The sequence below is a fragment of the Hemicordylus capensis genome, chromosome 1 (assembly GCF_027244095.1).
Source record: "Hemicordylus capensis ecotype Gifberg chromosome 1, rHemCap1.1.pri, whole genome shotgun sequence".
NCBI lineage: Eukaryota > Metazoa > Chordata > Lepidosauria > Squamata > Cordylidae > Hemicordylus > Hemicordylus capensis.
The window spans coordinates 136,638,755-136,665,176 of NC_069657.1; the positions used below are offsets into that span (position 1 = coordinate 136,638,755).

Genomic DNA, 26,422 nt, shown 5'->3' on the forward strand with positions numbered 1-26,422 from the left:
GAAGCAGGTGCAACATATACTCTATCTGAGAAAGTAACTTCTTTCTGTTTCTTGAAGCTAGTAACCAATTGTCCAGATATGGACAATTACCATACCTCTGGTCCTGAGGTGTGCCACTATCACAGCCATGCACTTGGTGAAAACCCCGGGGGCTGTGCATAGGCCAAAGCGTAGCACCTTGTGTTGGTAAATCAACTCCCCGTCTGTGAACCTCAGGAACTTTCTGTGGGTCTCTTGAATGCCAATGTGAAAATAAGCATCCCTAGGTCTAGTGTTGCTAGCCACTGCTCTTGATGTAAGAGAAGCAGGAAATCTTGCAACGCTGTCATACAATACTTTTTCACGTGGACAAACTTGTTTCGATGTCTTAGATCCATTATTGGTCTTATTCCACCATCCCTCTTGGAGGTCTGGAAGTAGCAGGAGTAGAAGCCCTCCCATCTTTGCACCCACCTTACTGGGACTATGGCCCCTTTCGCCAACAGGTACTTCCCCTCTTCTAGAAGAGCAGGCTTTGCCTCTGTGTAGTATATACCCTTGAAAACAGGTCAGGTCTTGAATTCTATGGCATAACCTGTAGAAATTATCTTTAGAACCCAACCATCTGATGTTATGCGGTGCCATGCTGCGGCATGGCCTGCCAGTTTAATGTTGTTGGCAGTGAATGGTGTTATTGTTTGAGCTGATAAGATGGTCTCAGCAGACTTCTGCAGTGGTGTGCAAGATGAAGGAGCTGGAGCCCAGGTGTTCAAGGGGCTCAGTGGTGTGTGTGTGTGTGTGTGTGTAGGGTCAGACACACTCTTACCTCCAGACCTTGTGGCCCTGGCCCGTGGCCTCCAAGGTCCGGGCAGGGGGGAGGCCCTCCTGCCACCAGGCCAAACCTCCAATATTTTTCATAATTTTAGCTGCCATGTGCATGGCCAGGGGAGTGATCCAAGCAGGCCTCCCTCACCTGTGGCAGCAGCAACTGGAGCGGCTGCTGAGCCAATCCTTCTGGCTCCAGTGCGCCTGCATAGTTGGAATAGATCATTGCAAGGCCATGACATCACAATCTATTCCAACTGCACAGGCGTGCTGGAGAGCCTTGCTGGAGTGCCCAACTGTGTCAAGGGGTCTTTTTGAGGACAGGAGAATCTAAGTCTTTTTGAGGACAGGAAGCCTGCTGCCCCGCCGAGGTTAGCCTGGTGCTCAGTGTCCAAAATCCTCTGTTTGATGGCCGCTTTTGCTTTGTCACAGCCCATAGCAAGTAGGAGGGGCAGGGAGAAGCCCAGTAATACCACTTTATTCCAGACTGCCCATTTCCTGGAGTGGAAATCATCCTGTAGGGTCAGAGGGGCCAGGCCCCAAGGGCTGAGGGCTAGTTTGAGCCAGTGGTTGAGTATGGTCATCCACATCCTGGCCTCAACTTTTATCATACCAGATTCCAGGCGTAGAGTAACATTGGAGACACAGTGAGGCACTTGTAGGACCGCTCTTAGGAATTTAGAGGTGAGTGTGTGTCCTGGGTGGGCACCATAGAGCAGCTGAGCCAGCGGCTTGGCCTCAAATAGTTTAAGCTCTGCTGGTACATAATGGCCACCTCTAGTCCATAAGAACTTCAGGAGGGCAATGGAGATTCTCTGAGTAGTGAGGGTGACGTGGTCACAATGGGCCTTTCTTGTGCCAGAGGCATGAAGGACCACCTCCAGGTATATGAAACAAGTGACCTGCTCAATTCTGTGGCCATCAATATTCCAGTGGCGGATCTTGGGTCTTCTATGAAGGCCATGACCTTAGGTTTTTTTGTAATTAACTTCACGTTGTTCACTCGTGCAGAACTGCTCTAGTGTCTCCAACACCCTTCTGAGACCTATAGGGGTCCTCGAGAGGATTGTAGCATCACCAGTGTAAAGTAGGTTAGAAATGCTTCTTTCAGCCAGCTTGGGGCAGGGTGGAAGTCTGGGTTGTTAAGATGGCTCACCATGGCATTATGTAGAAGTTTTAAAAAAGCGGGGTCCGGATACATCCCTTCTGGGTCAGGATAGGGTTCATAAGGCGTCCTTGGGGGCTACACCTCACCCTGAGTGTTGTGTCTGTGTGGAGGATGTGAATTGGGTAGAGCAGACGATCAATTGAGGAAGAGTCCAGCTTCTCCCATAGCTTAACTCGGGATATGGAGTCAAATACGGCCTTGAGATCTATGAAGGCGGTGTAGAGGGAGGCAGAATTGTTGGAGGAATACTTTTTGATGAGGTGTTGGCGCACTAGGCATTGATCAGTCCTTGAGTTTCCCATGTAGGTGTTTGGCATATAGCTTGATGATGGTGTTGAGCAAGCTGATGGGATTATAGTTGGCAGGGTCATCCCTTCTTAAATATAGAGACAATGAATGCCAACCCCCAGTTCTTGGGAATGTGGCCATGCGAGTCGATATAGGGTAAATAGTGAAGCCAGAACTGGGGCCCACCACTTCAGATTACATTTTATAAGATCCATAGGGATGAAGTCTTCCCCGGGGGCCTTCCCCACTTTAGATTGGGAGACAAAGGGCTTAACCTCCACTGCAGTGACCAACAGCCAGCTGGGTAGGTCTTTTATGTCCGGTAGAGGGGGGCCCAGATCTGCAGTGGCGTCTTCATATAGGTTCTGAAAGTGCGACTCCTGAGCTATGGGAGAGTCTATCAGAGCCAAGCCACTGTAAGAAGAGTCAGTCGTGATGTGCCAGAACATGGATGAGTCCTTTGCTTTGGCTGCCTGGATGAGATGTGACCAAGTGGCCCTCATGGCTTCTCTCTTCTTGAGTGTCAATAAGTGTTTGTATTGTCTCTTGAGGTGTAAGAGTTGTGGAAGGACCTCCGTGGCAACTGCTCCTGTACTAGAGCTGTTGATGTGATAAGTAGAGATAAGGGCTTTCCTGGCTTCTACGCAGTCCTTGTCAAACTAGGGTTTGGATGGACGCCCAAGTGGCTTAGAGGGGGAGTCAGCTTTCCTGATTAAATGTTTTTTGAACTCTTGCACCCGGTTATCATAGGCCTCTAGAGGGGCAAGAGAAGGAGCCATTGATGTGAGGTCTCGTCGGTAGCTTTGAAGGGGTTCCACTGCAAGAAGTTCCTTTATTTTTTGATCAAGCTGAAGTGACCATTTGGTGCAACATCTGCCTTGCCCATCAGACAGAATGTTAGGAGTGTAGCAGGTCTCCAGGTATGACTGTTCAGCAAAGGGTGCCAATTGGAGGAAGGGTGGGAAATGATGGCTATTTAGGTAGGGAAGGACCTTAAAGTTCACAACAAAAGGGAGCAAGTTTCCAGTAATAGCATTATAATCAATGATGCTTGTTTTGGAGCTAGACAGATATGTAAATTCCCCTGGAAGATTGCCCACAAGTGAGCCATTTAAAATTAGTAAGTTAAGTCTGACAGTCATTTGAGCTAAACAGAGACCCACATAATTTGATCTCTGATCTTTTGGAGCGTGGATAAGGGGTAGGAGCTCAGTCTCTGGGCATGGGATAGGGAGCTGATGTCTAAAGAGTAAGGTATAGTCATCAGGTCCCATCCTAGCATTGAAGTCACCCCCCCATCACCACCAGCGCTCCAGGGTTGGCCAGAAGAAGGTCATTTGTGTAATGCTCAAGCTTGGCCCATACAGAGCAGATTTCAAGTTTCTGTTGCTGTGGTGATAGATACGCATTGATTATTAAAAGAGAACTGGGACCAAAGTAGATTAACATTGCCATAGCGTAGTGTTTGAGCGAGGTGAGCGGTGTTAATGTTACCTGCAGGGAGATGGAGACTAATATTGCCAGTCCTCCTTTGAGCCTTCCATGCCCCATCCCAGGAACTGCCCCAACGAGAATGAGTGATATCCACTGTCCAGTTTTCCTGGGCCAGAATTATGTTGAATTGAGAAAGAAAGTTATTAGAATATGTATCCCTGTGATGGCACCACCCTTCCAAATTCCAGGACATGACCTTGATCCTATGCTGGTCAGGGTGCTGTCATAAGGTCGAGACAGGAGTAGGATTTGGGTGCTCATCAGTAGGCCTGCTGGGAAGCTGCAGCTCTTGCTGAGATAGAAAGGGCAAAGAAGCATCTGTTAGCACCTGCACTGGTGTGGCACTCAGGGGATCTGATGGTTCCTTCAAAGGCACCACCTGTCTTAACTCTGATCCTGACGGTTTGGCAGGGGAGCCACGGGTGCACGCTGGTGGTTGCCTAATGTACTCAGCATACTGTCAGGCTTGGACTGGGTATTGCTTTTCAAGGGTATGCCATAGCAGCAAACCTGTGAGATGGTGGGTGCTTCCCCAGTTCTTGTCCCTGGGTGGGGCTGTCATCGCTATGCTCTGAGGGACATTGCTGAATGGTGTGGTGGGTTGGCAGGTCCCTCTGCATAGGCAGGCTGTCTGGGGTGATCAGCACAACAATGTTGTCAAAGTGTTGTCATGTTGTCAAAGTGTCACTAGCAAATGGCAGCCCTGGGCTGGGCGTCAGCAAGGCATTGCTCTTCAGGTATGAAGGGCATCGCGAAGAGAGCTCAGTCTCCTTCAGGGCATGGCACATGAAGAGAGGCTGGAGCAGCAGAAGCTCTGGGTGGCCTGTTTTCACGGTATCTTTTTGGAATGTGCAGGAATCAATGTATATGTGCCCTCCCTGGGAGTAGGAACATCGACATATTGGGGCGGGGGGGGGGGGGGCTGACAGAGAGGGACCCAACCCAGGTACAGGATGGCGTGGGCACACAGGCAGGGTAGTGGAGCCAGAGAGCTCAGAATCTGTATTCTGAAAATCTACAAAATGCACTAACAATTTCTTTTTAGATGTTCTGAGTGGGTTTGCAGCCATCTGCACTGGCTGAAATTCCATATCACTCTTGGAATCAGAGCTCTCGGAGCTAGGATCAGAGTCCTGGGGGGCGGGGGCAATAAATCTGTCAGATCTTTTTTTGTCTAACCTCAATCAGTTGGGTTTTTTTTGTAATTCTTCTACTCACTAGGTCCTTGTGAGTTGCTTTTAACTTGGAGCTCTCTATAAATGAGTTAGCTTGTGGAGAGTTGAAGTGGTTTGGAACTTTGTGGGGGGGAGGATTTATTGTAGTTAATTAGCCTCCCAGTAATAAGCATTCTGACCCGCAGGTCCAGAAAACAATGGGCTTTTAGACAGTAAGCCTTTAGGCAATGTGTCAGGTGTGGAAGTTGGGAGGGGATAGTGGCTGTTCTGAAGGTTAGGAAGAGGCATTTACAGCCATCTCTGCTCAGGAAAAAATGATCATTTTTCAGTTGTATGCTATCAAGTTGACACTTTAGAATCTCTGATACTGAAGCCAGTATGGTTTTCCGGTTTGACCAAATTCAGGACTCCCAGGCAGCTCAATGAGACTCTGGTGTAGCTGCAGTATTCTATAGAAGTTTTGAATGCTGTCTGCATCCAGTCAACATGGCAATCTTTAAGCCCTCATGGGGGGTGGGGGCTGGCTGGGAGTTACAGTCTGTGTGCGAGCATTGCCTTTGTGTAAATTGTTCAAAGTCAAGCTTATCTATTTAGCCATGATTTCATTTAGTTTTGCAATTATGGTGACCATGGACTCTGCAGACAACAAACAGGCATCTCCTAAATACTAGGTGAGGAGATCATGGGGGAGGTGTGTGGCATGCCTGGGAGATTTATGGGTTTCATTACTCAGTCCCAGGAAATGGCTCCTGCCAGGCTGTTTGGATGATCTGGAAGAAGTTAGCTTTAGCTGCGGCTCCCCTGTGGCAGAGTCATTGGCAGAGTCATTATTGGGGGGGGGGGCTTTCTGATTCATCAGTGCACAAGGCTGTAAATCTGTTGTTAAGAAGGTGAGTCTTGTGAGAAGAGTTACTCACTGTTTTCCTTTGCCTTGCTGGTGGCAAGAATGAATCAAGCTTTGGCTGTTTCTCTTTTCTCCTTCTCCGATTGAGGCTGGGCACCGTTTTCATTACTAGGGCTTTCTCTGTTGTCCTTGCTTCATTCCCCCACCTTCAATGACAGATTAGGGGGAAAGATGCCCTGAAGGGGGGTGCATCCGGTGGGTTTGCAGAGCCTCAGCAAAGTGCTGCTAACCAGCCACCATCTTGGCTTCTCCCCCCTCTAATTCAGTCAGATGAGACTGCTAACTGAGCAAAGAGGCACCTTTTAAAGTGGTGCTTCTCTAAGATATAGCCGGGGGAGAGCAACTGGCCCTATCAAGCCCCAGCACAACATCCCTCCCGTGGCTGTTGCTGGTGTCTGCCTTATGTTTCTTTTTAGATTGTGAGCCCTTTGGGGACAGGAAGCCATCTTATTTATGTATTATTTATTTCTCTATGTAAACTGCTTTGATAACTTTGTTGAAGAGCGGTATATAAATATCTGTAGTAGTAGTAGAAGAAGAAGAAGACGACAACGTTTGGCTGTGCTTAATTGCTGATGTATCAACGCCATAGATTTTGCTAAAGTTTTCTGAAAGTGTGCCTTGAGGTCCTCCGAGGACTTGTCCCGTTCCTAATCTAAACTGTCCCATAAAGAATGGTTAAACTTCGCCATGCACACATAGTTAGTGATTTTAGCTGAAAGACTTGATGTGGAGTATATCTTTCTTCCTAGCATGTCCTGTCTTCCTTGTCTGAGGGGGTCTATGATGTTTTCCCGACTTGGAGGTAGCAGCGCAGTCTATAACTAGCAAGTTGGGAACTGGATGTTTTAACAGGTAAGTCTTGTCCATCTCCTGGACCCTGTACAGACCCTCTAGTCTTTTGGCGGTCGGGGTTGAAGTGTGCACCACCTCCCAGGCACTCTGTGCAGCCCTCATGATGATGGGAAGCATTGGTAGGGCTACAGGTTGGGCCGAGAGCAACTTTGCCATGAAGTTTTCGTCTATCGTGGTCATTTGATATTTTAAATCTAAGCCAAAGGCCTTGGCCACTTCCTTGCTCTGAACATTATTTATTTATTTATTTATTATTAATTCAATTTCTATACCACCCTTCCAAAAATGGCTCAGGGCGGTTGCCTTCAAATCCTCCTCAACATGCCATGCCTTCAACTCCTCAGTTGGTGACACATGCACAGGAGTAGCCATATCTGGGGACGGGTCCTGCTCAGGATCAGACTCAAAATCGGATGACCCGTGGTGACTATCAGATCTTGCTGGGGACGTTTCCGGAATAGGATCTTGGTGAGAAGATGACTGAGGAGGAGAAGCCGGTGACACAAGATGAGTTTGTGTCTCAGCAGAGGCCAGTTAAAGGAGTCTGGTTTGAGTTTGCTTTGAAGCTTTTGTAGGTTTATTTACTTGCAGCTGTAGTAATGGTGGAGTCTGTGTTTTGGCCACTGCAGCAGCCAATGTTTCAGTCTGTGAGGCAGAAGTGGCATCACCGCTGGCTCAAGTAGAAGCAGACTTATCTTTAGCACAAGCAATAGCCAATGGGTTTTTGTCTTTCATAAAAAGCAGGCTTCCGTGGTCTTCCCTCCTGATAATTATAGGAAAAACCTGGGGAATCTTGGCCTAACCTGCTTAGTTGAGTAGATGTAGTGGCGTGGTGAGAGAAGCCACAAGTGTGCCAACTGGTTGATTTAGCCAAGTGCACAGCGGTCAAGGCATAGCACGCCAGTGTCCGCTTCTGCAGAGTAGCAATTTGAGGACTCCCTGTATCCGAAAACCCCTGAAAGGTAGCAGCCAACAGGATGCTAGAGTTGGAGTAGGCATCAGTGTTGGAGCACTCGTTGTCAAGGGCTTCGTGCTCTCCAGGTTCAACGCCGAAGCTGAACCGACCAGAGCTGATCCTGACACATCCGGTGTTGAGGATACATGGTGGTCTTTCAATGCCGAGAGACGTCTTGACATCGATGGGAAAGCTTGTGCTGGAGATCTCGGCTTCGGGTTTTTTGATACCGAGGTGATAATCACATCTTGGAAACCCATAGGAGACGGAGTCCTTTCCAGCCTCGGAGCCTTGTGTTCCTTTTTTGGCGGGCTTTCCAGCCTCCACCACAAACCCCTTTGCTCTGTCTTTTCTCTGGAGGATGCGGAGATTTGAAGGAGGGCATCAAGAATTTAGACTGAGCATGGGCTTCAGTCCTCCAGCCAGGAGAGGTAGAAGACGCAGCTGCCCCTCTCGCTGATATCGATGGAGTCCTGGGGGGGCGAAGGGCGTCATCATACAAGGCTGCACACAAACGGAGCTCTCTGTCCCTCTGTGTTTGTTTGGAAAATGACATGCATATATTGCATGACGATGTATTATGATCCTCCCCAAGGCAAATTAAACATAGATTGTGCCCATCCAGAGGGGGCAAATTCTCCTTACATTTCTCACAGCGTTTGAAGGTTTTCTTGTCCGGTTTTTTGTCTTTCTTTTTAGGAGAATCCATAGCAGTAGTAAAGCCAGTCCGAAGGTCGAATACTGGGGAAATCACACAGTAAATATATTTTGTTTTCATTGTAGAACTCACAGGAAAAGGAACCAGATCGAAGAGCCGCAGTCACTGGTCATCCAGGAAATGGAACGTTGGCGTTCTTCCTGCCTTAAATAGCAACTATGTGATTACATGGGGCAGGGCAGAAATGCCATGAGGAGCTGTGGCACTCCACACTGAGAGGTTTCTGCGCAGGCGGATAACCCATTCTAATGGAGCTCAACGGATCACGACCCAGATCAGTCTAAATTGGGCATTGGTCTGGTTCAGATATCATATGGAGCCAGGATTGAATCCTGGTTTTACACAATGTCCTTTACTTTCAGGCACGCTTGTGTTCCCCCCTCCCCTTCATGCACAAAGGGAGAGAGGATTGTACTTACAACTCCTGGTTTAGAAAAAGCCAGGATCTGTTATGACATCTGAATCAGACAATCCTGGCTTCTTCTTGCTAAGGTCTACGAATAAAGCAGGGTCTGAAGCTGGGGCTGTATAATCAAAATTGGGATAAGAGACATTTCTTCTAAATAGGCAAACACACTCATCTTTCCTGTGCTATTATGTATGCAGTTCATTACCACTTGAGGACTGGAATAATTTCTGTGTGAATTGGCAGATTCCTCCATTGCAGATTGTGAAGTTGTTAGGTTGTGGCTGGTTCCTCCACCATTCGAATTTTGAAAAACTGATTCTTCCAAATTATTAGTTGTAATGCTAACAACTGCCTCTCTGACCTCTGCCTGAAATGTAAGGAATCAATATTTTATAGAGCACATATTATACTACAATGTTAAGCAAATCAGAGGTGGTGGGGGGGGGAATCCAAGCTGCATAGAAAACAAAAATGACAGGAAACCTGTATACTGTTTATATCCAGTTATAACAGTATCCTAGCGATGTTCCCTGTTCCTCAAGGAATTTTCTGATATCCCATTTATGGCTATGTCCTATTTTACTACCAAGAACCCTGGTTCTCCCATCTTGGCTTGGGCAGAAGGTGTCTAGCATACAAACACTATATTTTATGTCCTGCTCCAAATGTCCTTTTTGTGTGCAGTTTCTCCCGTGGCACCTTGTTTTATTTAAATTGCCGTCATTTCTTTCTGTGCACTTGTTGCCAAGTTCTAACTAATCCTTATTTTGAGGGCCTGAAGCATTCTCAGGGGATAAATGGTCCTGAACTGAAAGCTCCCAAGCTCCTGTTGGCTGTCCTCTAGAACTCAGTTGCTTCTTATCAACAATTAGGGATGTGCAAGCTGGCTCGCTTCAAGCCGGGTTCAATATCGAGCCAGCCCAGTTTGGGCAGTCCAAGTTTGAAACACATCAGCACTCCAAAGGGGAGGTGCCGGTCCAAGTTCAAACCGGATTGACTCCCAGTTCGAAGAACCAGCTTGTGGAGGTATAATTGTAAAGGGGAATCTGGCAAAGATTACCATTTACAAGTACAGGGGAATTCCCTACAGCAAATGGGGGGGGGGGCTGAGAGAAAAGAGAGTATTTACTTTTTAAATTAAGGTGCCGGGGGTGGTGGAGACATCAAAGGTGGTGGTGGTGGCTCCTCCAACCCCCCTGGCGTCCCAAATGACAGCCCAGGCTGGTTGCGGTCTGGTTCAGGCCTCTGTGCACATACGGAGGCCATTAGAGTGGCCGAGGCTGTCATCTGGAAGGCTGATGGGGTGGTTGGAGGAGCCCCCACTGTCTCAGCTGCCACACTACCTCTGCCATCCCCGCCACCTTAATTTTAAATATAAATACTACCTTTTCTCTCCCTCTCTCACCATTTACTGTAGGGATTTCTCCTGTACTTGTAAAGGGGAGTTCTTGCTGGATCCCCCTTTTTACAAGTATACCTCCCGAGCCAGTCCATGAGCCAGTACAGCCTGGCTTGATGGCTGAACCAGACTGGACCCAGGTTAGCTGAGCCCAAACCCAGATCAGGTTGGTTTGAATCCGGTCTGACAGAACAGCCGGCTCACACTCCCCATCAACAACTGAATTTCAATTATAGAAGGTCGTGTTTCATGTATACCTGCTGGTTATGCTATAAGACTTTTAGACATTTTTCCTGGAATTATCTGGATCCATTTCAAACTGGCTTCAGAGCATACTATAGGGTGGAGACAGCTTTGGTCCACCTGATGGATGATCTCTTCCAAGGAATGGTGAGAGTGTGACTCTATTGGTTCTTTGTGATGTGTTTTAGAAAACCAAAGTAACTCCATTTTACTTAGAAAACCTCAGTCTGACTTAAAGTAACCCCAGCCCAGCTCAGGGCCATCACGGCCTCTCATGATCAATGTCGTTATCTCTCTGCACTAAATTGTATCTAAGAAACTTGGTTCTCACTGTTCTTTGTTGACAGTTAAGAAAACAGGATTTAACCAAATAAGGCGTTATCACCAGATGAACAATGAATCATTCGCATGCGTACTAGATACTTAGTCCACCATTTTGTTGGCACGTATACTGTGTCTAGGGTGTCAGCATCATTCAGATTGTTTGTATAAATGTAAGATGCACCTATAACCAATTCGTATTCAATGTAGAGCAATCAGCCCGTTGAATACCTTGCTAAACTGCAGTAGCAATAAAAAGCCTCTAAATAATTCCCACTAAGTCTGTTTGATTGGCTAAAAGGCGGACCCAGGGACGAACCGAATTCACATCATTTGGATCTTTCTGTGGCTTTCAATACTATTGATCATGGTATCCTTCGGGATAGTTTGGGGGATTTGGGAATAGGTGGTACTGCTCTGCAGTGGTTCCATTCCTACCTCTCTGGCAGATTCCAGATGGTATTACTAGGAGATAGTTGCTCTCTGAAATGAGAGCTATTGTATGGTGTCCCTCAAAGCTCTATCCTATCTCTGATGCTTTTTAACATCTACATGAAACCATTGAGTGAGATCAGCAGGAGATTTGGAGCAGGATGGTATCAATATGCTGACAACACCCAAATCTTCTATCTATATATTTAATTCTCCTGGGTGTGCTTTTCGAACGTGTGTCCCGGCAGCCCAGCTGATTGGCTGGGCTGCGGGGGTGCCTGATTGGGTAAGGCGCACCCAGGAGAACAGCGGCGGCGGCCATGGCTGCTGGCGGGCTGGCCTGGCAGCGACGGGGAGGACAGGCCGAGGAGCGAGGAGGCAGCAGCGCGGCGGGCCCGATACTGGGGTGGGGGTTGGCAGGCCTGACAGATGGCGGCGGCAGCAGCTCTCAGCCCCGGCGGTGGGCCCACCCGTGATGGCATGCCGCCGGAGACTGGGGTGGGGGGAGAGAGGCGGCGGGTCTGGCCCGGCCGCGGAGGCGAGGCGGTGGCGAGCCGAACTGCGGCACTCGGCCCGGCCAGAGACTGGGGCGGTGAGGAGAGAGGTAGCCAGCACCAAAGAGTGCACAGATGCTCTGTGCAGGGGTCGGCTTGTTGTTATTATTTCTTGTTTACAGTCAGACAGGTGTTATTGACTGGTTTGTTTTATCCAGACATTGAGTCCTTCCCAAGGACCTGGGATGGCTGAATTTTATTGTCAATTGTTATAGATATCGTCACAGAATATAGGCTGTTCCCAGTAAAGCTGCTTTTTATAATTGGCTGGTGGTGATTTCTGTGGCCCCTATGGTGTTGAGGTGCTCTTCAAGGTCTTTTGGAACTGCACCCAGGGCGCCAATTACCACTGGGATTATTTTGGTCTTTTTCTGCCACAGCCTTTCAATTTCAATTTGCAGATCTTTGTATTTGGTGATTTTTTTCTATTTCTTTTTCTTCTTTTCTGCTATCCCCTGGTATTGCTATGTCGATTATTTTGACTTGTTTTTCTTTCTTCTCGACTACAGTTATATCTGGTGTATTGTGTGGCAGATGTTTGTCTGTTTGTAGTCGGAAGTCCCATAAAATTTTTACATCTTCATTTTCTACCACTTTTTCAATTTTATGGTCCCACCAATCTTTGCCTACAGGTAGCTTGTATTTTTTGCAGATGTTCCAGTGTATCATCCCTGCTACCTTGTCATGCCTTTGTAGTCAGTCTGTGCAATCTTTTTACAACAGCTGATTAGGTGGTCCACAGTTTCATCTGCTTCTTTACAAAGGCGGCACTTGCTGTTTGTTGTGGATTTTTCAACTTTTGATCTTATTGCATTTGTTCTTAGTGCCTGTTGTTGTGCAGCCAGTATTAAACCCTCTGTTTCTTTCTTCAAGTTGCCATTCTTAAGCCATTGCCAGGTCTTGCTGATGTCTGATTTTCAATTTACAATGTGCAAATATTGACCATGCAGGGGCTTATTTTTCCATTTTTCTGCTCGGTTCTTGACTTGTTCTTTCTTGTAGGCCTGCTTTCTTTCATTGGTGTTGAATAGTTTTGCATTATTGACCATTTGAAGTGCATCTTCTTCACTGTCCCTTATGTATTCTTCAAGGCCTCTTTTCTCCTCCTCTACTGTTTGATGGACTTGCAGCATTCCTCTTCTACCTGAGCTGCGAGGGAGGTATAGCCTATCTACATCACTGCGGGGGTGCAGAGCATGATTGATGGTCATGATTTTCCTGGTCTTACGATCTAGCGTCTCTAGCTCTGCCTGGGTCAAGTCTATTATTCCTGTAGTGTATCTGATAACAGGTATAGTCCAGGTGTTTATGGCTTGTATGGTGTTCCCGCCATTGAGTTTGGACTTGAGGATTTTTCTAACTCCCGATGTATTCACTTCCAATTTTTCTTTTAACTTCAGTGTGTGCGATGTTATCAGCCTGGAGAATGCCCAAGTATTTGTAAGGTTCTTTCTCTTCCAGGTTCTTGATCTTGCTTCCATTGGGCAGTTCTATTCCTTCTGTTTTTCTTATTTTCCCTCTGTTCATTATTAATGCAGCACACTTGTCTAGTCCAAACTCCATTGCTATATCGCTACTGAATATACGGACAGTGTTTAGCAGTGATTCTATTTCTGACTGGGACTTTCCATACAACTTCAGATCGTCCATGTACAGCAGATGGTTGATTTGACTTGATGTTTTAGATGTTTGGTATCTGAGGCCTGTTTTGTTTAGTATTTGTGAAAGTGGGGTCATGGCGATTACAAACAACAGAGGGGATAGTGAGTCCCCTTGGAAAATGCCTCTTCTAATGCTAACCTGTCCAAGTGTCTCGCCATTGATTGTTAACTGTGTACTCCACATGCTCATTGCTTTTTTAAATAAATATCTGAATGTTTTTGCTGACACCAGTTGTTTCTAAACATTTTAGTATCCATCTGTGAGGCAATGAATCAAAGGCTTTCTTGTAGTCAATCCATGAAACACTTAGATTTGTTTTTCTTCTCTTGCAATTTTCTAAAATCATTTTGTCAATCAGCAGCTGATCTTTTGTGCCTCTGGTGTTCGGGCAATTTCCTTTCTGTTCAACTGGAAGCTGCTTATTAGTTAATAAGTGTTCAATTACTTCATCTGCTATTATTCCAGTTAATAATTTGAACATGGTTGGCAGGCAGGTTATCGGTCTATAATTACTTGGAACTGCACCTTTTGCTGGGTCTTTCATGATGAGATGAGTTTTCCCAGTTGTTAGCCATTGTTCAATATCACCTCCTTGCAAAATGTGATTGAACTGTTTTGATAGTTGTTTATGAAGGCTTGTTAGGTGTTTAAGCCAAAAGCCATGCAGTTCATCGTCGCCTGGCGCAGTCCAATTTTTAATTTTCTTTGCTCTTTCACTTATTAATTCTGGTGTTATTATTAGATCTTGCATTTGTTGGTTACATTTTTCGACCTCTTTCATTCAGCCTGCTTTTTTATTATAATCTATTGGATTGTCCCATAATTTCCCCCAGAATTGCACTGTTTCTTCTTTATTTGGTGTTTCTAGGTTTCTTGCTGTTTCTCCTTCTATGCTTTGGTAGAAACGTCTCTGATTCGACTGGAATTGGAGATTCTGCCTGTGTTGTGTGATTCTGTCTTCGTATCTGCTAATCTTCTTTGACACTGCTGTTATTTGCTGCTTTATTATTTCCAGGACTTCTCTAATTTTCCTTGAATCTAGCTGGTATTTTTGGATCAGATGCTGTTGGGTGTTTTCATTCTTCAGCTTCTTGTCGTTCATATCTTTCAATTTACTAGTGTCTGATCTAAGCCTGGAGATTTTATTTTCTAATCTAATCTTCCATTTAGGTGATGTACTGCTTTCTTTTTTGACAGGTCCACTGATCTTATATCCAAGCTCTTGTGTTGTTATTGTTGCTGCACTGTACATTAGTTGGTTTGTTTCTTGCAAATTCTTGGTTGTTATTTCTGCAACTGCAGCATTGACATCTTTTAATGCCTGAGCAAGTTGTTTTTTGGCAACTGTTTTTAGAGCTGGAAGTCGAACCGTTTGGTTCATGTGCTCAGTTATTTTTTGCTTTAATTCTTGTTGCTTCTCTGTTAAACGGCATTTCGGTTTTTGAGGTGAAGGCAAAGGGGAGGTTGCCTGGTTTTGATTTTGAAACTGTTCAGCAACAGTGGCATCCTCTATTCCCAACACCTCCTCCACCTGCGCCTGAGCAACTGCTTCAGTTGGTGGTAATTCTTCTTCCATGTCTTGAGCCTGTGTTGCACTTTGCAGTTCTTCCAGCTCAACTCCTGTGAATACTTTATTTCTTATTATGAATCTTCTCTGGTCTGCTAGCCTTTGTTCTGTTATTTCTGTATCTGGATGCTTCTCTTGCCAAATTTGGTACATTCTTTTAAAATAACCTCTTCTAGTTGGACTAAACTTGTAATAGCAGATCATTATTTCCTTGTTGGCATTTTTCGTATATTTTTTTCAGTTAAGCGACGTTTCTTCCAGTAACTTTGCTGTCTTCAGCCCTGGTTGCTCAACTGAAGATCCTGAGTCCTGTTGCCCACTTGCCACCAGATGTCCAGGGACTCCAGCACCTGGTGCGGTCCTTGTTGACCCGGGCGACGACCGATCCGGTATAGATTTATTAAAGTTACGTCTCACCATATTGTTGATGGGATATTATTTTATTATTATATTTTTTATTATTTTATTGTTGATGCGATGATATTATTATTATTATTAATTCAATTTCTATACCGCCCTTCCAAAAACGGCTCAGGGCAGTTTACACAGAGAAATAATAAATAAAAATCTAATAAATAAGAATAAATAATTAAAAATAAGAATCTAATCTATTTCTCCATGACATCATTCTCAGGAAATGGCATAACTCCTCCCCATGCCTGCCTACAGTAGATAAGGCACTAGATGAGGGATAATAAATTGAAACAGAATCCAAGTAAGACGGAGGTAGACGGAGGTACTCATGGTTAGGGGTCAAGGATAGATCTTCCTATTCTGGATGGGGCTGCCCTCCCCCCAAAGGAACAAGTATGTAGCTTGGGAGTGCTTCTGAACCCAGGCTTCACTCTGGTTTCTCAGGTGGAGGCTATGGCCAGGAGCACTTTCTATCAACTTCGGTTGATACAAACGTTGCATCCGTTACTTGAAAATAATGATCTCAGAACTGTGGTGCACTCTCTGGTAACCTCTAGGCTTGACTACTGCAATGCACTCTACGTAGGGCTGTCTTCCAAAATGCAGCACAAAATGTATGTCTTTCAGTCCAAAATGCAGCGGCTAGATTGGGGTTTCTTGAAGATACCATATTATGCTTGTTTTAAAACAATTGCATTGGCTATCAATAGGTTTCCAGGCAAAATACAAACTGCTGATAACTACCTTTAAAGCCCTAAACAGCTTAGGTCCAGGTTACTCGGGAGAGTGCCGCCTTCTGCATGGTCCCCACCATACATGAAGGTCATCAAGAGAGGTCCATCTCCTTATGCCACCAGCTCATTTGGTGGTGACTTGGGAGTGGGCCTTCTCTGTAGTTGCTCCGGGGCTGTGGAATACACTCCCTATAGACGTTCATGGTTTAACATCTTTACTAGCCTTCAGAAGAGCCCTTAAGATACATTTTTTTAAAGCTTGATTTTTAGTAATCTTTGAATGTTTTAAATTGTTTTAACAGTTTGTTTTATTTTGTCTTGTTTTTATTTTTGTGAACTTCCTAGAGCCTTTTGAGTCAAGCAGTATACTAACTAACTAACTAACTATAAATAGTGACTAACATCCAACCTAATGCAGCACTGGTGCTTAACGCTGTGCTAGTGCTATGGGGGCACAATTTTGTCAGTCATCCCCTCTGAGGTTATGTACTTGGGGACTGTGCAAGTACATGGACATATTTTCAAGAGGCACAGTGGGCTTCAGAGGGTAGAGGAGAACAATGAAAATTCCCCCTATGGAACCAGGGTAGTGCTAATAGCACCAGCACTGAGTTAGCTTTGATGTCAGTCATTATCTAGTAATATTTTAGTGACTCTAAATTAGAGTTTGTTTTTCACTCATTTGTTAGACTACGCTGTCCAAAACCTCAATCTCAACACCATCAGTACCACAGCAGGAAATAACAACAGGGAGAGTGTACAAGCTTGAAACAGCTCAGTTCATACAGCACAATGCTGATTTAATAATCCCTTGATGAGTCAGACTGTCCTAGCTATTGCCACATCCATACTTGCCTTCCTTGGTATGCATATCAATGTGAAATCTAATGTACATGTTGGCACAGAAGACCTTTAGGTAACTATTTAACATATATATCCTCCATGTATATCAAGCCACATAGCCCCAATTCCATGCACATTACAGCTGTGCTGGAAGTGTCGCTAATGGAAACACACGCATAAACCTTATACATGAGCATATTCTTACAAATGAGAGCAATGAGGAGAAAGTTTTGTACTTAAGGGAGCATCAATAGACAACATGGTTCTTATTTTTAATTATCATTTCCCTATAACATTCAATACCAATAATATAGACTCCTAACATAGTAGTAAAATGAAAAATCAAGTGTATACTTACAAGTTCATCACAAACAGGAGCAGTATCCTGAGGTAAAGCACTGATACCATTACAAGATTCTACAATACAAGAGGGGGGGCGGAATTGTGTGCATAATATTGGGTATTAATGTTTCACAAAACTGTAGAATTTTAGAGTTGTAAGAGACTTTGCAGTTTTTCTAATCCAACCCTGTGCTCAGTGCAGGAAACCGATAGAGCAAGGCTGCTCAACTTCAGCCCTCCTGCAGATGTTAGCCTACAACTCCCATAATCCCTGGCTATTGGCCACTGTGGCTGGGGATTATGAGAGTTATAGTCCAAAAACAGCTGGGGGGGCGGGCACTAAGAACAGGCCTGTGCTAGAGGAATCCTGAGAAATGCCTGTCCAGACTCTCTTTGAAAACCTCCAGCAAAGCAGAGACTACCACAGCGTAAGGCAGACTGTTCCACTATCTTCTTACAGTTAGGTAAATTTTCCTAATGTCTGGTCTAAACCTGCTTCCTTGTAATTTCTACCCATTAGTTCTAGTCTTGCCCTCAGGAGCAACAGAGAACAAGTCCCTCCTTGTTCTATGTGACAGCCTTTCAGTTATCTGAATAGGGCCTTCATCTTCCCTTCTCCAGGCTAAACATACCCATCTCCCAGTTCCTCTTAGGACAGTTTCCTGATGTTTCACCATCTTTGTTGCCTGTCTCTGAACCTGTTCCAGTTTATCAAAGTCCTTCTTAAAATGCGGGGGCCAGAATTGGATACAGTATACCAAGTGAGGTCTGTCTAACACATAATCGAATGGAACTATTACTTCTTATGATACTATTACTTCTTATGATGCTTCTGTTAATGCAGTTTAAGATTTCATTAGCTTTTTTTAAAAGCAGTTGCCCCATACTGCTGGTTCATGTTCAACTTGTCATTCACTAAGACACCTAGGTCAAGTCAAGTCTCCCCATTCTGTACTTCTGCATTTGATTTGTCTTACCCAAATACAGGACATCAGTCCCTGTGAAACTTCATCCTGTTGATTTTGACCAAATATTCTAGCCTGCCCAGACTGGACTGAATCTTGATCTAGGGATGTGTGAATTGGCTCGACCTCAAACTGGTTCGCCATCAAACTGGTCCAGCTCGGCTCAAGGTCAAGCCAAATCCTGTCCCCTGCCAGCCAGCTTAAGGCCAGTTTGGGAGTTCTAGCATTTTAAAAAACACTCACCACCTCCAGGGGGCACTGCTGGGGCCACAGGGGGGGGGGATCTCCGGCATTTTGGAGGCCAACATGCATGTGCACTGGTCATCTGCATGATCCCCCTGTGGCCCTGGCAGTACCTCCTGGAGACGATGAGTGTTTACATTTTTTTTAAAAAAAGTAAGTTAGAACCCCCAATTGGCTCGAATTCAAGCTGGGGGGGGGGGTCTGTTGGGGCAAACAAAAATGAACATGCCCAGTTCTGTTCAAGTCCAGTTTGGACCAGAACCGAACCATGAAAACCGGTTTTGTGCACACCCCTATTTTGATTTTGTCTTCCTAGGTGTTAGCTATCCACCCCACCCCCCACTTTGTGTCATCGGCAAATTTGATAAGCATCCCCTTTGCTCCCTCCTCCAAGTCTTTTATGAAAATCACGAACAATACAGGACCCAGGACAAAGCCCTGTGTCATTCCACTTGATACTTCCCTCCAGGATGTACAGCCATTGATTTGTTCTTGCTGGCTACGGTTGTTCAACTAGCTGTTAAACAATCCAACATTAGCATTATTCAGCCCACATTTTACCAACTACATAACAAGGATAACATGGGAGACTCTGTCAAATATTTTGCTGAAATCAAGATACACTATGGGCTGGTTCTTACAATATTTTAAATATTGGGAGGAGCAGAATCCAGTGCTTCCATGCACCCCCATTTTGTATTTTTGAGAATTCAAAAAAAAGATAGCTGCTACAGGTTGGCAACATGCCAGTCTGAGCTCTTCCCAGCATCAGTAATCTTAGATCTGATGTCAGGAGGAGGAGTGTGGGTTGGCATGTTGCTCTGAGTTCTCATGACTATAAAATTGAAAGCTCTGGAAGTCCTAGATTCTGCTTCTCCCGACATTTAACAGTTTGAGAGAATCAACCCTGTCTACAACATTGCCTGATCTACTAATCTAGTAACTCTGTCAAAAAATGAGATGAGATTAGTCTGTTATGACTTGTTCTTTACAAATCTATGCTGGCTCCTATTAATAATCATCTGTGCTAGGAGCTTGCCCAGTACTGAAGTCAAGTTCACAGGTAGTCATTATCCAGCTCCTTCTTTTTTCCCTTCTTGAAGATAGGGATAGCATTTGTTTGCTTCCAGTCTTTCAGCACCTCACACATTCTCCAGGGGTTCTCAAAGATTTCTGACAGTGTTTCTGATATCACATTTGCAAGTTTCTTCAGTACTCAGGGATGTAATTCATTTGAACCTGGAAACTCATTTAAGGTAGCTAGGTGTTCTCTTGCCATCTCTTTACCTATCTTGAGGTGCGTCTCCCTCCTTCCTTCATTTGTGCATCTGTTGCCCAGCTGGGCCACATGTGCCTTGTAGGAGAAGACAGGTACAAAATAGGCATTAAGCAGCTCTGCCTTCCCTTGGTTATCATTTCACCATCTTCTCCAGGCAATAGACCAACCACTCTCCTTCTTCCAGGCAAAGCCATAAAATAAGTTTTTGTTGTTTTTGGCATCCCTTCTGATTCTCAGCTCATTCTGAGCTTCTGCTTTCCTGATGCCATCCCTACAGAACCAGGCCACTTTTCTATACTTTTCCTTGGTTAGATAGTCTCTTTCAATTTCCTACATGTGTCCTTTTTGCTTCTCAGCTGTTCAGAGTGTTCTCTGTCCATCCACATTGGTTTCTTGAGTTGTCTTCAATTTTTCCATCTCTTGGGATTTGTTTGCTATCATGTCTTCAGTATCTCACATCTCAGAATCTCCCATATCTTTTAACTTTCACCCATTATGTCTAGCCATGTGATACTATCTAGTTTTTCTCTAAGCTCATTTAAGTCAGTTTTCCTGAAATCCAGCATACATGTCTGAGTTCTGAAGTTTTCCCTCCCCTTGATATAATGAATTCCAAGATGACATGGTCACTTTCCCTCAGGGCTCTCCCACTTTCACTTTCTCAACCGTCCCTTATTGATAAGGACAAAGCTCCCTATTGATAAAGACAAAGTCCAAAATACAAAGTTTGTATTCCCTTGCTCCTTTTTCCACTTTCTAGATGAAATTGTCAACAAGAGAGGCAAGGGACTTTCACTCTTAGCGGAGTTTAATTTTCCGCAGATGTCACATTAGTTGAAGTCCTGCATTACTAATACCTGCCTTCTTGAAAAAATGGTAATCTGTCTAAGGAAAGTATTGTCCATATTACTTTTACCCAGATACTTTTGCCTGGGCTTCTATGTTCAGATTAATGGATTTCTGTGCAGGTGTATACATTTTTAAAAAAACATAACACAACTAGACCCTTTTTGTTGGGTCTATTTCTTTTGAACAAGTTAAACCCTCTTCAAGTACTATAAGTTAATCATGACTACCATCCCACCAAATTTCAGCAATACCTATCAGATTGTATTTGCTTTTCTGCATTGGAATGTCAAATTCTTCCTGTGATTCCCATACTCTGTGGATTAGAGCATAAATATTAGAGACCATGGGTATCACCATCTTCTGAGTTCCTGCTTAGTGACTTGTGAGTTTCTGAAAATCGCTCCTCCATTTTGCTTGCACCTTTGGCAGATGTTGTCTTCTCCTTAAGACTTGGTTTTGTACTTGCTACTCTTATGTCTCCCTCCCCCATCAAGTTCATTTTAAAGTTTTTCTCTGGATTGTGTGCAACTGGGACTAGAAAGAAAAGAACAAACTGAAAATGTGGTCTTTCTGGACCTCATTCAAAGCCCATGTGTCCTAATTTCAAAAGAGTTTCAGTACAGTAATTGTTTTCTAGGATATTTTCATCTGACTTTTATCATTTCTGAACATGTTTAAATATTTTTAACATGATTATAATGAATATCAACACAAAGCAAATATGAATGAAGCATTTAAATATAACTTCCTAGAAAGAAACTTTTTTAAAAACCCAAACTCCTCATTCCACATTCTAATGACCTAAACAATTCAGGCTCACAAAAATAATGTAAGAAGAGTGCTGTGATTAACTTTTTAGTGAATAAGTGCTCCTAGATTATAGTCCCAAATTCTAGTTGCATTAAACAATGTGGTATCAAATGGAGATGGAGATTGTCATTTGCATTAAATTACAAATCTAAATGGAATTGGATGATCACAGTGTAATGACTGCAGATGCCTGCTTCAGCAAGTGTATTTTCCTTGCTGGATCAGAGATTTTAAAATAATAATTAATTTCTTTAAGTCTGATGTAAAAGTTCTAATACCTGCATAAAGAGAGAACTTGATGGTACAAAGAGGATAAGGGGTTAATGTAAACTGGGCTTTGAACACTTTCCAGGAATACGATCACACTTTAGATGAAAATTATGTGTTATCTCCTGGTTTTGCTGCTGCAGTTTTCCTTCAAGACAGGATAGTCACACAGGGGCATGTTGGAGGCATACTGAGGAGTGTTGGTCCTGTTTGCCCCTTCTCTTCGATCTGACATTTTTGCTAGCCAGGCAAGCAAAATATGTGTTTGGGCTTGATTCTACCATACTCCTAGTCTGGTTCAAACCTGGCTTTCTTGGTTTCCAGCCCAGAGCTTTATGTATTACCAAGTTAATGTAGATTACTCCTGAACATGTGCCAGTTGTGGCCTCTCTTGTTGCTTATCCTAGTCCCTCTCCTGACAAAATAACCCCTTCCCTCAGATGGGCATAGCTTCTTCAAAGGGGCTTGAACCTTTGCCCTAGGAAGGCAAGTAGTCAAACTACCACATACCACCTCTGCCAGGAGGCTATCTATCTATCTATTTATTTATTTACCACCTCCTCCAAAGACTCTAGGCAGTGAACAACAACAATACCAATACCAATTAAATAAAATTAATTGAACTATCTTCTTTTCTTTTGCATTCTATGGTCAAAAAGAGTATGTGTGGTATGGCCTTGTGTCAGGTGGGTTATGTGTGGCAGGGGTATTACTATAATTGAGTGAATGGGTTCAAGGAACCCAAGCTCCCCAGCTCCACCCCTCCCTATTTTCTTCATTATTTCCTTCACTCTGAGGGGCCGCCAGAGAGAGGGGTGAACATGGGCTCCCTCTCCCCTAGCTTTGCCCCCTGATGTTTGGTGAAGTGTTGTGATATCATGAGGGTATGTCCCCATCACTATCTGTGGATTGGCTCCTTGCTGCCTGGCCCACATGGAGGCTTTGTTGGTAAGCCACCTCATGATTAGTGTGTAATGTCAGTGTTAACATGCCTGCTGAAGAAATGGCTGGCAGGCACTGTTCCCTCTAAGGCGTGCGCATGTGCACACGCTCACAAGTTTTCTGATGTCCGCTCAGTTAATTTTAGATCCCGGTTGCCCTATTCTATCTTACTTTGGGGGTGCTTATTTCTCCTTGTCACCTTAAGTGGTGCAGTGGGGAAATGCTTGACTAACAGAAGCTTACTGGTCCAAATCCCCGCTGATACTATGTTGGGCAGCATCGATATAGGAAGATGCTGAAAGGCATCATCTTATACTGCGCAGGAGGATACAATGGTAAACCCCTCCTGTATTCTACCAAAGAAAACCAGAGGGCTCTGTGGGCGCCAGGAGTCGGCACACTTTACCTTTTACTTTATTTCTCCTTAATTATTGTGCTGGGTAACCTTGCGCAGAGAACATTAGACAGGACCCCTGTCTAAGTCTGTTGACCTAAGTAGGACACAAGCATGATGGGACCATTTGATAGCTCTTCCCGAATGCTAAAACCTAGTATCTTTAATAAGAAATGTAATCCAGAAATCGTATGTTTAGAAGCACATCTAGTAAGATATTTTATACTCTTCTGGGGCAAAAAGAACCATATATGTACAGGAGCTGATATTTCAAACACACTTACCTCCAGAGCAGCTTGGTAAGGCTTGTGACATTATGGAACTATTAATCATTCCTTTGATTTGGTCGCAAGCAGCACAGTTATTTGCACTTGCACCCGGAGTTAATGATGGCCTCAATACCTAGGAAAGCAAGCATATTGTTCAAGCCCAGTGAACAAACTATGAATTGGTACTGTAGTAATAATTACCATTTAGTTTAATGTGCTAAATTATCTAATGGAGTAATTATATATGTTTTATTTTAACTTGCCATATTGACATTTTGGCCTTATTCCAGTAGATGTTAGAAATCAAATATTATTCATGAATGGAATAAGCTTCATTATTTTCTTGTTATTTTAAATACAATGCACTTAATTTTATTAAAAACCATACTTACATTTTTATTTGTAGAATTAAAAAGTATCTAGGGAAATCAGAAGAAATGACATTCATTTTTATTGAAAACCATTGATCATTACAAAAACTGTAAAACAAGAGCACTGTCATAGGCATTCAACAGATCTGATAAAAAGGCAATTTGAGAAAGCAACACTAATAATATCTCTCATTCACCTAACGTATATAGAAAAAAATGAAATCAACTACATCTCTGAAGTTAATATATGGAAAAATCAACATTGTACCTTACCCTCTTTACTTTATATTCTTATCTGCAGATAAATGGTTCTTTCAGACCATAGGTGGTTGGTATTCCCCCCAAATAGGCGTACTACAAGTTCAATTCACCCTACCAAGCCAGTACCATAACATTTTCCCTTGGTTCCACCCATACAAAGTTCTTCCTACCAATTTCATTGAAAATCTGCCCATGAAAGTCCTAACAGGCTACAGCCATGTTAGCTATATGGAGCCTACATGTTCATAAGCATTAACTCTGAATACCATATACTGGGGACAAACAATAGTGGAATGCTGTTGCTCTCCTGCTCTGTTAGTAAACCTTTCAGAGAAATTTGGTTGGCCAAATTTGCTCCCCCCCCCCAAATAAAAGAAACGTTCTAATTTATTTTCATTCATCTAGTTCTGTTGCCCCTTTAATCTTAATCCAGCAGCAATCCATGAATGATTAAGCCTCTGTCCTCCAGACTCCACCTGCATTTTAAAGAAGTGGAAGAACAAAGGCACTAAAATGAAAAGCAGCAACAGTAATCAGTTGACCAGGAAGATTCACAATCTGTCACCTCCACAATCTGTGCTATCCTATAGAGCAAGTGCCTATAAAATGCTCAAATATATTATGTGGGATGAGGCAAACTGTCAAGCCATTTTGTGCACCTGCACCAACAATCACAGAGCTTCAAAAGTACCAATATTTTTATTTGGTTATTTCACAATCATTTTAAATAAAATTTAAACCATTTTTGCCCTCAAAGTGGTGGTTCGGCAAAGTGAAATAAGCTGCTAATGTTCCAGACTGGTAGTTTGCATTAAAACATAAAAACCTCCCTGCTAGAGCAGATCAAATGTCCATTTAGTCCAGCATTTACTTCCCACAGTGACCAGATTTCCCAGGAAGCCCTCAAGCAGGACCCAAAGACTACAGCTCTCACTATGCATTGCTCCTCAATGACTCATATGCAGTGACATACTGTCATACAGAACATGGATGTTCCATACAGCCATCATGGCTGTTGATAGATTATCCTCCATGAATTCCTCAAGGCATTTTAGTGGCCATCACCATATCCTGTGGCAATGAATTCCATGAATGAGTTATGAATTGTATGAAGAAGTTGGTTTTTGCCCTCATATTTCAGTAGATCCACAAGGATGCCTTTTTCTGCACATGGATTGCTATTAGAGCAGATCCATAACCCATGAAGGTGTTGTTTTTTTAAACTATTAACGAAACTACACTTGTTATAGTTACAGAGAAAATCTCTGTGTCATCTCAAAAATATTATATAAAGGTATAAAGAAATAAAATATATTTTCAGTTAGACTCAAAAGTGCATCATTATATATCCCATGCAGCAGAAATTAAATACTCCTAAATTGTCTTACATTTAATCAAATAGTGGGCTTTTTAATCTAAAGCAATTAAAATGCAATACATTTTGATTAGGATACTTAATAAGCAAGAAATAAGAGAGCAATCTTACTGGTATCATTTCTACATTTGTGTTGACTGCTCCACCTGGAGTGCTGGTACCAAGAGATAACACAGAATTTCTATGTTGTGTCATTAAGGAAGGTGGAAAATGGATATTGTACGAGTGCAATTGCACTTGTGGTAAATAAGCACACGTTGCATCTTCTGAATGAGTCTGTTCTGGTAATCTCAGATATTTTCCATGAACTTCATCACAACAGTCTTGTGTACATGGCTGCATTCTTACTTCTAGCACTGCATTTTCATTTTCTTTATTATGAGTATATTTCAAGTGATCAACTGTAGTTTCATGCACAGTACCTAAGCAGGTATCTTGAGAGGAGTGGAATCCTTCTTCAACTGGTTTAATCAGATCACTCTTCAAGTGAAGGTTTTCAGAACTAAATGCATTCACAAGTCCATTATCCATACTTGGAACTCCACTAAGAGTTATATGATTTTCCACGGATATAGTTAGACTTTCAGGATGGACATGTTTGATCTCTGTGGAGACATCTAATTGTCCTAGGCCAATTTTAATCTTGGTAGGCATTTCAGCTTCAAAATAAATTTTAAAAAATTATGAAACAAAATATATCTAGCATATTTAACATAAAGGCTCAATCCAAAGCATATGCTCACTGCTCAAATACATATTGTAACATATACACAGTGTCTCATCCTGGTACTCTGTGTAAATCCACAATAGAAACCAGCCCTTGGTTGTGTAAGACAATCATTTACACGGTTTAGATTTTTCCCTATACACATAATCTTCTTGAAAGAGTGGACACATTCACAAGAGAACACATTCACTTGCATTTCCACTTTTAACCACTGTATGAGTACAAAGAAGTAGGCACTGGTTAAAAGATACTGAGTGGTAATGAATTTGCTTTAAGTGATCTGTATGCACCCTTAATTGTACTTACATCAGTAATACTGGCATGCATGCTTGCTTTGCAAACATAGAAAACACAAGATCAACAATAATCAGTACAGTATCACAGTTTTT

The 26,422-nt window shown here is 43.4% G+C and overlaps 1 protein-coding gene and 1 long non-coding RNA gene across 9 annotated transcripts in view; one reads left to right on the forward strand and one right to left on the reverse strand.

The window, feature by feature from the left end:
* The window catches only part of TESMIN (testis expressed metallothionein like protein), a 103,121-nt gene that overhangs the window by 73,630 nt on the left and 3,069 nt on the right, over window positions 1-26,422 (reverse strand). For 6 of the 7 annotated variants that reach the window (XM_053289867.1, XM_053289850.1, XM_053289872.1 and 3 more), the window contains 5 exons: window positions 25,418-25,965; window positions 23,692-23,718; window positions 23,315-23,432; window positions 17,298-17,356; window positions 8,976-9,137 (listed from right to left, as the gene is read on the reverse strand). In XM_053289867.1, coding sequence (XP_053145842.1) covers window positions 8,976-9,137; window positions 17,298-17,356; window positions 23,315-23,432; window positions 23,692-23,718; window positions 25,418-25,965 — 914 coding nt within the window. The remainder of the gene's footprint in view (window positions 1-8,975; window positions 9,138-17,297; window positions 17,357-23,314; window positions 23,433-23,691; window positions 23,719-25,417; window positions 25,966-26,422) is intronic. The other variant, XM_053289890.1, reaches the window with a different exon arrangement.
* LOC128342528 (uncharacterized) lies at window positions 1,062-8,370 on the forward strand. 2 transcript variants are annotated; one of them, XR_008315048.1, is made up of 3 exons: window positions 1,062-1,175; window positions 6,586-6,688; window positions 8,004-8,370. It is a non-coding gene; the product is annotated as an uncharacterized LOC128342528 (long non-coding RNA). The 2 variants fall into 2 exon arrangements; XR_008315049.1 differs by lacking the exon at window positions 1,062-1,175 and adding an exon at window positions 1,745-1,891.